Raw genomic sequence first — 13,587 nt, 5'->3', positions numbered from 1 at the left:
GAGACAGGAAACTACCGACCAATCTCCGTTCTACCTGTTTTGTCCAAGGTACTCGAAAAACACGTAGCAATAGCTCTCTCTGATCACCTTCACAGCTACAATCTGATGAATAATCTTCAATCAGCCTTTCGTGCGAATCATTCTACTGAAACTGCTCTGATTAAGTTAACCGACAAACTGCTCTTCAATATGGACAATGATATTGTCACAGGGTTAACGTTCGTTGATTTCTAAAAAGCCTTTGATGTCGTAAATCATGAATTATTAGTGAAGAAACTGTCAATTTATGGAGCCAAATACCTTACAGTAAAATGGTTTAGGTCATATCTTACAGGAAGAAACCAGTATGTTCGTGTAAATGGTCGCTGCTCCTCTAGTCAACAGTTACTCCGAGGTGTTCCTCAAGGAACAATTTTAGGACCCATTCTTTTCCTTGTGTTTATAAATGATATGCCTTTGAGTATACGGGACTCTACACTTGACATTTATGCTGACGATACGACCTTATCAAAACGCGCTAGTTGGGAGAACATCTCAGCCATCAACCACGCCCTAAGTCAAGATCTTAAACGCCAAGCTGAATGGTCGGCACAGAATAAGATGTTCATAAATAATCCAAAAACAAAGTCCATGCTAGTAACAGGGAGGCGCCCACGAAACAAAGTTGCCTCTCTTTCAATTGATGTTAATTTGAATAGAAATTCCATTGAGAATATTTTCGATTTCAAGCTTGCTTTGATCGTCAGATAGAGAAATTGAGCAAAAAAACTTGTGAAACGGATAGGTCTCTTTCGTCATATAAGTCCTTATCTAAAACGGGCCGGAATCAACGTGAAATTTATTACTCCTCGATTATAAAACCTGTGTTCCTTTTTAGCAGTTCGATATGGACCTCTTGTAAAAAGGAAAATCTTCAGGAACTTTTTCGTCTTCAGAAACGTGCGGCTAGAATTATTTTAAATGCCGAAAAAAACGGCCCCTTCTGTTCATTTATTCAATACTTTAAACTGGATTCCTTTCTATGCCGAGTCATATCTAAATCGTTGTACCTTAACCTACAAAAGACTTAATGGTAATACTCCAGAATATATAAATGCCTTACTAATCAAAAACTCTGACATCCATAATAAAAAACCAGATTCTGTAATCTAAATTTAAGTTGTCCTCGCTACAAGAGATGTACGGAAGGTGGCCGGACGTTCATCGTAAGAGCAATCCAAGAATGAAACAAGCTAAATGTAGATCTTAAACGTATTCCTAGCGCAAAATATTTTAAAGGATTCCTCTATAACTCAATTTTTAAAATCAATTTTTTACTCAGTCATTAATTAATAGCTAGTAGTTTTATATCCTTTTTATACAAATTATGTTTGCTAGATTGTAGGTCATTTTTTGATTAATTTTCTCTTGTATTTACTTCGAGGGCCATTAGGTTATCAGTTTAGTTACTGTCAGATGTCACCCTCTCTAATAAAGTCTACTTACTAACTCGTTAGCCATTCAGATCGTATTTCTCCATCGGAGGGAAGGGTTGGGACGACCTGAGTTAGTTTAGCTCCCTCTCCAGGAACAGCTGTCTTTTGCTCTATTTCCCCTGGCATTCATCCTGACCAATGCTGTTCTTATGACAGGCTAATCTTATGCATCTTATAAGCTTGCTATAAACTGATAGAAAGTTTAATTGAAAGTTTTTTTGTTTTATTTAATGCTTTCCGGGGCAGGAACTCTTTATGAATATGAGCAGGGAAAGCCTTAAAATATCTTTAATTTATCTTAGATTCCGCAATGGCGACTGCATATTGTAAAGAAATCATTTTCTTTGTGAATGGAAGAAAGGTACGTAGAAGTGGTGTTATGAACAGCATTCTTGTCCCTTCCTCTCTGTCTTTTACATTTTCGTTTTCTATCAATGTTAAAACCTTTTATTTTCTGCATTGAGTTTACCATTGTATTTCTGTAATATTTTTTATCTTCTCGAGGAGTTGGGCCTTAGGAGATAGGAGCAACATAAAATACTTTAAAATCATTAAAATTACTTTTTTTAAAATGTCTTTTCGCAATGTATGTACATTTATCAGTACTGTTTCGTCTTGTTATTTCCTTTCTCCAGATAATTGAAAGGAATCTGCAGCCTGAATCTACTGTTCTTCAATATCTGAGAGATCAGTGTATCCTTAATATAAGCTAGACTGAAATGTCGGCGTCAGTAAAACCTTTAGTATCTTGAATGTTCTAAGGAGAAAAAACAGCCAAAATGGTAAAGCTTCATACCGCTGACGGCTCTACTTTTTAGTCATCTTATTCATAAAAAGTGGGCTTAAAAGGTAACGTCAGTGCCTGTCCAGCCACTCTTCGCTACACGCATTTTTAGCTCAACAATTTGGCCATTGACAGATCCTAGACTCTCTCGCAGCAAAATCATTGTGAGGAGCTTCTTCAAACTATCTCGCTAAGTTTCTTGTTTTGGGAAGAGATGACCTAGGACTTAGAAGATGATAGACAGTTGGGAAAATTGTGACTAGATTATAATTTGATTACAAAATGCGTGCTATATAGGGTCACAGCGATACGGCTAAGGGATGCCAAGTATACCAAACTGCAATAAGTCCAATTGTAGACTATCTAAAATGTGACGATTCTGACGCTAAAAATCAAATCCATCTAAGTGCGTGGGTGATGACACAAAAAAGATAACCGTAGTCTCGTCTTGCTGCTGCGAAACTACATTTTGACATTTTGCTCCCCCCTCCCCCCACACACACACACACAGACACACACTACTTGTGTGGCACACACATACACATACACACACGCACGCACACAATCAAACAAACAAGCCAAAAGAAAAATAAACAGTTGAAGCTGTAAGAGGCACCCAGTCGTATTTCAGATAATATCATGAATGCTTCATAATGATCCAGCTTGGTTACCATATGAATAGAATTTTCGTCCTTAACAGCAAGACAGTAGGTTTAACAGGAACCAAACGTGGATGCAACGAGGGAGGCTGTGGAGCATGTACTGTGATGATCTCCAAGTATGACCATCAATATGAAAAGATTAGGTATCCTTGAACAGATCTGACAACAGACACATCTCTACAACGACAGCCTTTTTATCCTTTTTTCCCCCTGTCTTTGCGCGGACCTTCTATCACTTATTTAAGCTCTCTACATGAATCCAAAAGCGCGTCCAACTTGCTTAAACATAACTTCTTGAAAACGGCCTGCTGATCGATAAGTCAAAATGGCAGCTTCTACAGTCGGAATTTCAAAGTTTTTGGAGAAAATCTTCGAAAGGTGGCGTTATCCTTTTGCAACTCAAAACTCGGTATCTGTCATGACTCCACTTACAATCTTTAATGGTAGAGACAAAAATCTATGGTCCAACATACTTCTCTTTTAATGTCCCTCTGAGCATCCCTTCCTTCACTTTGGACGTTGTCTGATTGAGGATAGGAATTACGGCATTCCATGCATAGGTGCCACCCTTAACAATGATTAGACATTTTCCCGCAAATAGTTGCTTACTGCCGTTATGTGCAGTCGATGGAATGGCTGTTACTACAGTGGAAGGTATTGGTAGTATCAGGACTGGGTTGCATCCCGTACAGGTAAAAAGATTCTACCTTTTATTTGAGAAAGAAGCAGAAAGATAAACAAAAATTGAGCTGATCTTTATATACAGACAGGCAGTCAGACAGAGACTGACGGACAGAGAGACAGATAGACAAACAGACAGACGGACTGACTGACTGACTTACTGACAGACTGTCTGACTGACTGACTGACTGACAGACTGACTGACTGACTGACAGACTGACTGACTGACTGACTGAATGACTGACTGACTGACAGACTGACTGACTGACTGACTGACTGACAGACTGACTGATTGACTGACTGACTGACTGACTGACAGATTGACTGACTGACTGACTGGCTGACAGGCTGACAGGCTGCCTGACCGACTGGCTGACTGACTGACTGACAGACTGACTGACTGACTGACTGACAGACTGACTGACTGACTGACAGACTGACTGACAGACTGACAGACTGACTGACTGACAGACTGACTGACTGACTGACTGACAGACTGACTGACTGACTGACTGACAGACACGCCCATCTTTAAAATAAAGAAGAGTGACGGTCCTATCAGCAGACAGATAGCTGCTAACACAGAAACGAAGTGAGGCATACCGGGTAGAAGAAGATGAGACTGAGCAAAAGGACTCACTGATTACAAATCCTTGGGGAGGAACGTTACCATTTGGGAACTCCCCTTAAATAGACACACACAGAGACATCTTAGAACATAGTGAAAGACAAACAGACAGATAGATAGACAGACAAACTGACTGACAGACGGTTAGATAGACAGGCAGATACATAGACAGACAGACAGACTGAAAGATGTGCTCATCTTTAAAAAGGGCAGAGTGACGAGTCTCTTAGCAGGTAGATGGTTGTTAGTAGAAAAATTAGATAGAGAAAACAAACACAGAAACGAGTGAGGCATAGAGCGTAGAAGAAGATAAGACTTAGAAGAAAGACACACTGATGACAAACGCCTGAAGAGGGACATTGTCATTTGGGAACGCCCCTTAGATAGACACACAGGGAGACATCTAATCAGGTGAAGAATTGTGCTCACGAAAAGAAAAAGGTGTCTGTCAGGAGGGAATGCTCCTTTTTATCAAATAGGAAAAATATCCAATTAGATCTAATTTTTTAATTAAAAGGAGCGAATTGTGAAATCTCATGGGTCGCAGTGTGGCTTCTGCACCCCAGGAATGGTGATGTCCATGTACACCCTACTGAGGAACAACCCTGAACCAACTCATCAGGAAATGGAAAGCGCATTTGAAGGTAACAGTTGAATTGATTAACAGTGACGCCCACTAGATTTATTGACGGTATCGAAAAAATGTGATTTACGAGAATCTGTCAGTGTCTTTGCTTGCTTCACTGACCTAAGTTGACCACATCAATTGCTTCCCAATTGCAGGTAATTTATGTCGCTGTACAGGCTACAGACCAATTATAGAAGGATTTAAAACGTTCACAAAGGTAGGCGAAATATAGTAATTAGCCATTAATATTAATGCTGATGTTGACGTTCCAGTTTTTGGGCATTGGCGTGTTTTTGCTTTTATTTGAGTTTTATGTTTATGTTTATATTTATGGAACAGGGGTGCTGTGGTAATCGAGAGAATGGATGTTGCAAACAAAATCGGGAAGGAATGGGCAGACATCATACAACAGAACGAAAAGATCTACTGGTAAGTCTTGTCTTACAGCACTTTTCTTATGGTGATCCCAACTGATTTGTAATTTTTCCAAAAATAATCGAAGTATATGAGAACGATCCTTCGCAGTAAAGCACTATTTGAGCAATAGTGAAAATCAGACCTGAAAAAAATTTCAGGCCTGTACGGGACTCGAACCACTGACCTCTGCGATACTAGTGCAGCGCTCTACCAATTGAGCTAACAAGCCAACTGGGAGCAGGCCATCAAATTAATAAAAGAGCGCTGCACTAGTATCGCAGAGGTCAGTGGTTCGAGTCCCGTACAGGCCTGAAATTTTTTTTTCAGGTCTGATTTTCACTATTGCTCAAATAGTGCTTTACTGCGAAGGATCGTTCTCATATACGTCTCATAACCGCAGTTCACACATATGTTTCATATGTTTGTTGTTGTTTGATTTATCATCTACGGGTTTATATCGAATTAATTTGATGGCCTGCTCCCAGTTGGCTTGTTAGCTCAATTGGTAGAGCGCTGCACTAGTATCGCAGAGGTCAGTGGTTCGAGTCCCGTACAGGCCTGAAATTTTTTTCAGGTCTGATTTTCACTATTGCTCAAATAGTGCTTTACTGCGAAGGATCGTTCTCATATACGTCTCATAACCGCAGTTCACACATATGTTTCATATGTTTGTTGTTGTTTGATAATCGAAGTACTTGAAAAAAATTAGAGGAGATGTGTATTAAAAATATTTCAATGAGTTTCCTTAAGAGGCTAAACGAATCGTAATCAACAGGGAGAAAACAATAAAATTAATACGAAACGGAACATATGGGGTGGTTAGAAAGTTAGAAATATTAATGAAATATTTCAAAATTGTCCATTGTTCAAAATGATATCATTTTGCACTTAATTGCTAATATTTCAACTGTGCACGCAGGTTGGCGATAAAATATTTAACTCGGAAGAGTTCACTGCATATGAACCGACACAGGATGTTATCTTCCCGCCAGAGCTGATGGTAATTATGATACTCTCATTTATTTACTTTTTCATTCATTCAGTTATTCATTTCATTCACTTTCTTCTCTCTCTGTCCATCTACATATTTATGTATCTATTAATTAATCTATTCAGCTACCCGTTTGCTGACGGTGCACACCCATTTTTAACATGTATGTAGTTAACACTGGCAAGCACTGAAAGCCAAAACGTAACACAGAAGAGGGCTCTACGCCGAAATCGCGTAGTTACGCCAATTCACCTCTTGTTCGACTGCACTACGATGCATTTCTACTTGTGGATCGGATGTGACATTTTGCATTTTCAGGAATACACTCGCTTATCGTTTTTTAGAGTTAATTTGAGATTAATTTTTTTCGGTGTTTTCTTCAGCTCCCTGATGCCGCGAGAGCTAAACGTCTTTACATTAAGGGTGACCGCATAACTTGGATCAGGCCAACAGCGTTAGAAGAATTATTGGAGCTGATGTTGAATTATCCACAGGCTAAGCTTGTGATTGGTAATACTGAAATAGGTAAGTAAAAAATACCATTAAAACATTTCTTTTTTGGATGTATTAAAGATTTTTCAAAACATTCTTAACTGGAAGAACTTAACACAAAATGCAGGAAGTTTAAGTCTGAAAGAAAAATCTCGATAATGATTTGTTTGTAATTAATATAAATCTGGTTGAAATCCTACTTAATGATTAGTCTGTTCATTCCTTTTGTTTAAATGTTTACACGCAGGGATTGAAATGAAATTCAAGAATCAGACCTATCCAATCCTGGTTGCAGCAACTCACATCCCAGAATTGAAAGCTGTGGAACAGACAGAGAAAGGCATCAAATTTGGCGCTTCTGTGACACTTAGCACTCTTCATGATGCTCTGAAACAGGCCACAAAAACACTGCCAGGTACATCCAGGGGCTGAGAAAACATGATAGCAGTTTTTCAAGAAAAAGAGAAACGATTTATAACACACGGAATCTCAGTGCCGGCCCTTAATCTTTCATAATTTTTATTTCTTCCTTTTAGCATGAGGTCGGGCCTGGAGTTTACTTACTCATATGTGCAACTAAGAATTTATAATCTCTTGGTCCAACTACAGTATGAAAAACAGTTACTGACCCCTAGCGTTTTATTAAAATTTAGAATTCAAGACCGGATGGTTTTCAGCAATTCTTGACATCCTCAAGTGGTTTGCTTGTCCTCAAATACGAAATGTTGTGGTGAGCCGTTTTCTGTTTGCATTGTAGTGGATCAAAGAAGTGTCCCTAATGATAGCTTAATTTATCTGCAAGATATTAAGTGGAAATAGCCGGCTTATAGTTCGCAAAATTGGTGTTACATTAGCCAGCAGGATTCCTGAGTAGAAACTTTTCTACTTTCGAATCTTGATATCTCAAAATTCTTATTTTCTTGAGATCAACGATTAATAAAGTATATGTTACATTGACCCTAAGCGCAATCTATTGAATAACAAAGCAGAAAAGTTAGATTTCTCTATAGTGTTTAACAATAATGCAATAAAAAGACCATTTAAGGTTAATCCTACGCGAGTTTGATTGGCTTTGAAAAAGATAAGATCGTAAAGGAGGAGGCCCACCACGGTGCTTGTTCTTGCTGGAACCTGCAGCTCTCGCTAAGTGTGTCCATATAACAACGATTTTGCCAAACAGAATTGTGCATCTCTCTTTACCTATCTTTCCACATCTATGTTCAGTCCATAGCAGGGAATATCATGAGTGCCAATTCCACGTCAGACCTTAACACAGTGTTCATGGCCGCAAGGTGTAAACTGCTGCTTGCGTGTGCTGGAGGTACAAAGTCCAAGCTGGGCTCCTATTTTAAGGCTATTACCAAGCAAAGGGTGCTAAGCTGAACAATATCACACAATCATGTTGTTTGAGAGATCGGGGCAGCCATTTATCGTATTGATGATTCACATTGGCTCTAACCGAGGGCCCTTTTGACGGTTGACGATTAAATTTTAAGTCATTGGACGGTTGACGGTTAATTTTTTTGGAAAGTCGTTTATAAAACGAACTAAACACGTGAATTTGGCTGTAATTTTTCATAATGACGCGTTTGTAAAGAACTATTAGTTAATAACACTTTTTATTAATAACTGTCTAACGTTTTACGACACTGGAAGTGTTTCCACACCGGAAGTCAGTTCTAGAAGTTGAAGGACTTACATAAATGTATTTTTGGGATATATCAAAACTTTGTTTATAAATAAGAGAGCTTGACCCCAATTAAGGCAATCGTCTTGTTCTTAATTAAGGATATCTAAGACATTTGACGGCTAACATTGGCTTGCTCATTTGACAGTTGACGATAAAAATATTGCGTTTTTGACGGTTGACGATTGATATTTTGGCCATTTGACGGTTGACGGTTTACCCCATTGAAATCCTCCTAACCATCCTTATAACTTTTTTGCTTTTGAAAACGATATTTTTCTTTTTCTCCATTGTGTATTATCGAGCGTTTTACCGAATTAACTACGAAAATATTCCAGCATGCCTCCTTTGATATTTGCAAAACTTAGTGATTTCGTGTTGCCTAAATAATTATTTTTTACGCTCATACGTGATTATATCTCATGATGTAAAAATTAAAGTTGTTTGTCAGTCCTCTGTTGGCATAACACGGCAGGCTCATCTCGATTTACGTTAGTCTCGTCTTGCTGCTGTGACGAATGATCATAACTTTAAATGTGCATCTTTCTTTTTTTGCCAAAGGAAAAACTAGAGAAGTCAGTCTGGATGAGAACTTTTTCACAGGGAACAAAGCAACAATTGTCGGACAAAGTGAAGTGCTGATAAATATCCTCATTCCATTCACACAGGAAGTAAGAAAAGCTACTTCAAAGTGATAAAAATTACAATACTATTTGGATTATTTGATGTAAACTGCAGGTATATTTGATGACTTAGTGATTTATCTGTCGTCAGAGCCTCTCTCTCAGAGCCTCTCCAACGAGATCAATTCTACAAAAAGTGATCGCTGTTGTTATTTTTTCTTTAATAATCAAGATCATTTGGCTTTTTCTGTTTGGTAGCATGAATATGTTCTTGCCCTCAAACAAGGTCGTCGGCGAGAAAACGACGTTGCCATAGTGAACGCAGCAATGAGAGTGTTGTTGGAAAAACAGACAAACTCCAGTTCGTGGCATATCAGGGACTGTAGTTTTAGTTTTGGAGGCATGGCCCCTACAACAGTTATGGCCTTGAAGACCATGAGAAGTCTAAGTGGAAGGTAAGAAGTAACGCATGTGCAAAACGGTAACTTACACAGGTCAGGCTGTATTCACCTAGGGGCCTGGTACTCCTATTCAAGCTAATATAAGTGGAGTAACGGCGTAATGCGTAGGCCCACCATGTAAGATCAACCGAACATTTTGTCAAAAAGGCCCTCGTAGATATCGACCGTTTTTTTATCTTGGAACTCCATCATCAAATCCATATTCAACTGCCATAACTTTCGTATTTTACAGGATATGGAATGAATGCGTGGTACAAGCGGCTTGTCAACTGTTAGGAGACGATCTGCCTCTTGCACCCGGGGCACCAAATGGCCAGGTGGAATACAGGAGATCACTTGCCTCGAGTTTGTTCTTCAAATTCTTCCTAAAAGTTTCTCAGCAACTCAGTAATGAAGAGGTACGCACAAATAATCCCTTCCCTCCTACGGGTGACAATAAAGGGCTTTCTGATTACGATTTATCAAAGCATTCCAAGGAAAGAGAACATACCAATGCATCTCAAATTTATTTATTGCAAGCATTTGCAGGAACGGATATTAACCATTAATTCCCCCGAAATACGGCAGGTTTTAGCTTCCATACGATACCGATCCAGAAATTTATCGAACAGCAATCACATCATTTTAACTCAGTCTAAGGGAGTGCGATGGCTCTCGAAGCTTATATAAGTTTTTTATAGCATGTCTTTATACTCATTCCTGCTCCCTGAAATGCCAATTCATTAAAGCTCACCCAAAAGTATTTCATTAAAGTTGTTCTGACCGATTTGACCGTAGTTACTTGTAATTATGATAGCCTAAATAGCACCATAGTTATCAACTTTAATTAATTTGAAATTTGTCTTCTCCTACTGCGGTTAAATTACAGTCAGCTGTTGGAGATCTTGTACCTAGATCCTATCAGAGCGGAATTAAGCATTTGCAAAGGGGAACTACCCACAGCACCCAGACTTTCCAGGTAAACAAAGAATTTCCTCATGGTTTCAAGGTCTTTTAGTTATGCTTAACTGATATTCAAACAAAATTTGGCGCGTTTGACTTTACATGATAGAACGCCAGTATGTTAAGATGGCAGGTGCTGGAAGCGATAAAGTAACTCTAGTACTTCATTCTACATTTTCAAATATACACGTTCTTGATCTGGTCTTGAAAAATATATCAATAATAGTGGCGACCATTTATCGGGGTGAACACGCTTAAAGAGAAGTATGATCTTATGCCACGAAGCAGTCATTTCTAATTTGGATCGCGATGAGATTGGTTAGATACGCGCGCGTCGCCATTATGCTCAGCTGTGATTGGACGGTATTCAACAGCTGTGTCTGGCATACTTTTTGGAAATCGTGTTTCCTAGGCGGTTCATTGTCGTATGGCTCCTCCTTTATTCTTTCTTTTGATCGTCAGCATGGCAGTATCCATTCAAAACGTTGTCATTCCCATTATGAAGGACCATATCGCAAGACATAGGATTATGCTTCAGATCCTTTCTCTGAATAATCTGTTTTTTTAATCATTTGGCTTAGGAAGTTCCTGATGATCAGTCATCAGATGACGTAGTTGGAAGACCAATACCTCATCTAGCAGCTGCTAAGCAGGCCACAGGAGAGGCAATATATTGCGATGATATACCCAAGTATGCGGGTACGCTGTCATCACGACCAGACGATGGCGTTTTGCAGCTATTGATTACCATGAAAAAATGTGTTAAAAAAAAAAAATTATAAAGACGTTTGAATTGCCAAATACACGGCATCACCCTCCGGCAGTAGTTGAGCAGGAACAGTTTTAATTAGCAATTGCTATACCGGCTAATTTCTATGAAAATATGTCACAAAGTCAATTGAAATATGCTCTTGCAATCTTACAAAAGTGTAGTTGTGCTTTCAGGATGTGATCTTTAGACCGTGTATAATTAAAAGTGCTCACGCCTCAATGCTTCGTTCAGTTTACAGGCTCTTCTCAGATACAGACAAATCAACAAAAACATTTTTGTTTTTTTCTGAATGGTAACTATAACGAAGACAATGAATAGGATTAGTAATCAGGATTGAAGTTTAGTCTTAGTTTGCATTTTAGCAAGATGAAATGGATTAAATCTTTCTTGCCTGTCTTACTGCAGAGGAGCTGTATCTGGCCCTGGTTTTCAGCCAACGTGCCCATGCCAAGATTGTGTAAGTAAAACGAATGCGTGTATTGACTGTCGACCTTACCTAAGTAGTCGAATAACCACTCAACCAGCTGAATAATTTGAAAGGGATCATTGCGCCAACTTTGCACTTGTGCAAGACCGATTAAACCGCATATCAGCTAGCCAACTGAGAGACCACCAGGCGCCCCACCATTTTTACGCACGCCCATACGTCTGACTGTCAGGTCAACTCATTATTGGTCCAGCATTAACCAATTGACTGACAAACACACCATCGACCAGCCGCCCGACTGACAAACCAAGAAACGGCCAGATATCATAGAATAATTTATCAGCATCTGTGACAGAAACCAGATTTACAATAATTTGACATGCACAGGCAATGACAAACCCAATCCCCCACGTACAAATCTCAGTTACACGGACCTGATAAACTTCGTATCTCTCAAGCTAATAATTTTGATCAAGTGCAACTTGCTTGGAAGCATCAATGCACTTCATGAACAACCGATTGAAATGTGCCGGACTGAGCTAAAAGACAACTGACACCACACTTTCTTTAACTCTGCAGATCAGTGGATGCTTCTGAAGCACTCTGTCTTCCTGGTATCAAGACATATATAAATGCGAACGACGTTTCAGGAAGCAACGATATAGGATATTATCAAGGAGATGAAGAACTTTTTGCAACAGACGAGGTATACGCAAAATAAAAAAAAACTTGAAATTGAGTTTAGTGTTACAGAAATGGCCTATGGCAAGAAAAAAATTAGTTACGGTATAGCTCAACCTCATTAGGTTTTGTAACAATTTTCGTGACATTTTTTTTTTTTTTCATGGTTAATGTGCAGATGCAAATGTTCATTATTATAGGTGACCTGTGTTGGACATGTTATTGGAGCCATTGCCGCTGAAACTCAGGCCCAGGCCCAAAGAGCAGCTCAGATGGTCAAAATAAGATATGAAGACTTACCAAGAATAATTACTATTGAGGTAAGTCTCACTCTGAATTTGACTCATCCTATCATAAGTAACTTCGAAATCTAGCAATTTATCAAGAGGATATGAAGGGCTTCAATCATTACTCACCCTTGAGTTTTGACGTCGTACCCAATTAGTCAAAATTGTACGTAGCCGCCCCAGTTTTGATTATTATATTTAAAGCAAAAGTAGCACTTTCCATTCCTTTTTTCGTTGTAATTACCGAATCGGGATGTCGGAAGATCATAATAAAAGTTTTGAGGTCATTCGCGATTTACAAATTTTTCAAGTCTTCTCCAAGCATTATAACAAAGTTATTACATTAGTTAACAAATAGAAATTGCGGTCCATCGCTTTTACAGAAAAGCAATAGGTTTATCAGTACCATGACGAGCTTTGCCCACCGAAAAAATTTATGCAAATTAGGCTAAGCCGGATCTGAGTTCCGCCTGGCAATTATTAACTGTAAGAGAAGATCTCAGTTCGCGCCCACAGCACGTTCAAGGTGTTGCGGATGAAGTTTCTGTAATGACTTTTTGGCACTTTTCGGCGTCAAAATTGCATAGTTTGGGTAACCCAAAACCCTTAAGCTGACCTTTCTTGTCATAACACGAATGTTTTCCAGAAAGGGACACGCGGTAATGTCGGTGTCTCTCGTGTGCAGGCATTTTTCCAGGTAAAACCCTCGCGTGGAATCAACTCATGTTTAATTTAACGCTCCTTTTATGCGCACAATGTAAGCCAAAGCAATTTTATAGTTAAACGTAAAGATCAGAATATTTTCTTCTAAGGATGATAAATGATCGACGCTGAACTAAATTATACGCTGAAGAAAATGCAAAACAGCATAACATGTAAAAGAGGAAATTTGGAAAAATACGAAGTTACGGAAACCATGAAAATCTTCGATTTTTAAGAAAGGAAATTT

General features: G+C 38.9%; 1 protein-coding gene across 2 annotated transcripts in view; it reads left to right on the top strand.

Annotated features, from left to right (window-relative positions):
* The window catches only part of LOC111324914 (xanthine dehydrogenase/oxidase-like), a 46,533-nt gene that overhangs the window by 12,110 nt on the left and 20,836 nt on the right, over positions 1-13,587 (top strand). For both annotated transcript variants that reach the window (XM_088762823.1, XM_088762824.1), the window contains exons 2-21: positions 1,778-1,836; positions 2,111-2,168; positions 2,968-3,064; positions 3,505-3,613; positions 4,748-4,874; positions 5,014-5,075; positions 5,198-5,287; positions 6,195-6,275; positions 6,650-6,791; positions 7,006-7,173; positions 7,412-7,488; positions 7,983-8,079; positions 9,007-9,116; positions 9,327-9,523; positions 9,762-9,927; positions 10,398-10,487; positions 11,053-11,170; positions 11,649-11,700; positions 12,250-12,376; positions 12,552-12,671. In XM_088762823.1, coding sequence (XP_088618949.1) covers positions 1,786-1,836; positions 2,111-2,168; positions 2,968-3,064; positions 3,505-3,613; positions 4,748-4,874; positions 5,014-5,075; positions 5,198-5,287; positions 6,195-6,275; positions 6,650-6,791; positions 7,006-7,173; positions 7,412-7,488; positions 7,983-8,079; positions 9,007-9,116; positions 9,327-9,523; positions 9,762-9,927; positions 10,398-10,487; positions 11,053-11,170; positions 11,649-11,700; positions 12,250-12,376; positions 12,552-12,671 — 2,139 coding nt within the window. In that variant the 5' untranslated portion in view covers positions 1,778-1,785. The remainder of the gene's footprint in view (positions 1-1,777; positions 1,837-2,110; positions 2,169-2,967; positions 3,065-3,504; positions 3,614-4,747; positions 4,875-5,013; positions 5,076-5,197; positions 5,288-6,194; positions 6,276-6,649; positions 6,792-7,005; positions 7,174-7,411; positions 7,489-7,982; positions 8,080-9,006; positions 9,117-9,326; positions 9,524-9,761; positions 9,928-10,397; positions 10,488-11,052; positions 11,171-11,648; positions 11,701-12,249; positions 12,377-12,551; positions 12,672-13,587) is intronic.

Source organism: Stylophora pistillata, chromosome 6, assembly GCF_964205215.1.
Source record: "Stylophora pistillata chromosome 6, jaStyPist1.2, whole genome shotgun sequence".
Lineage (NCBI taxonomy): Eukaryota > Metazoa > Cnidaria > Anthozoa > Scleractinia > Pocilloporidae > Stylophora > Stylophora pistillata.
This window is presented reverse-complemented; position numbering and strand designations above follow the sequence as displayed.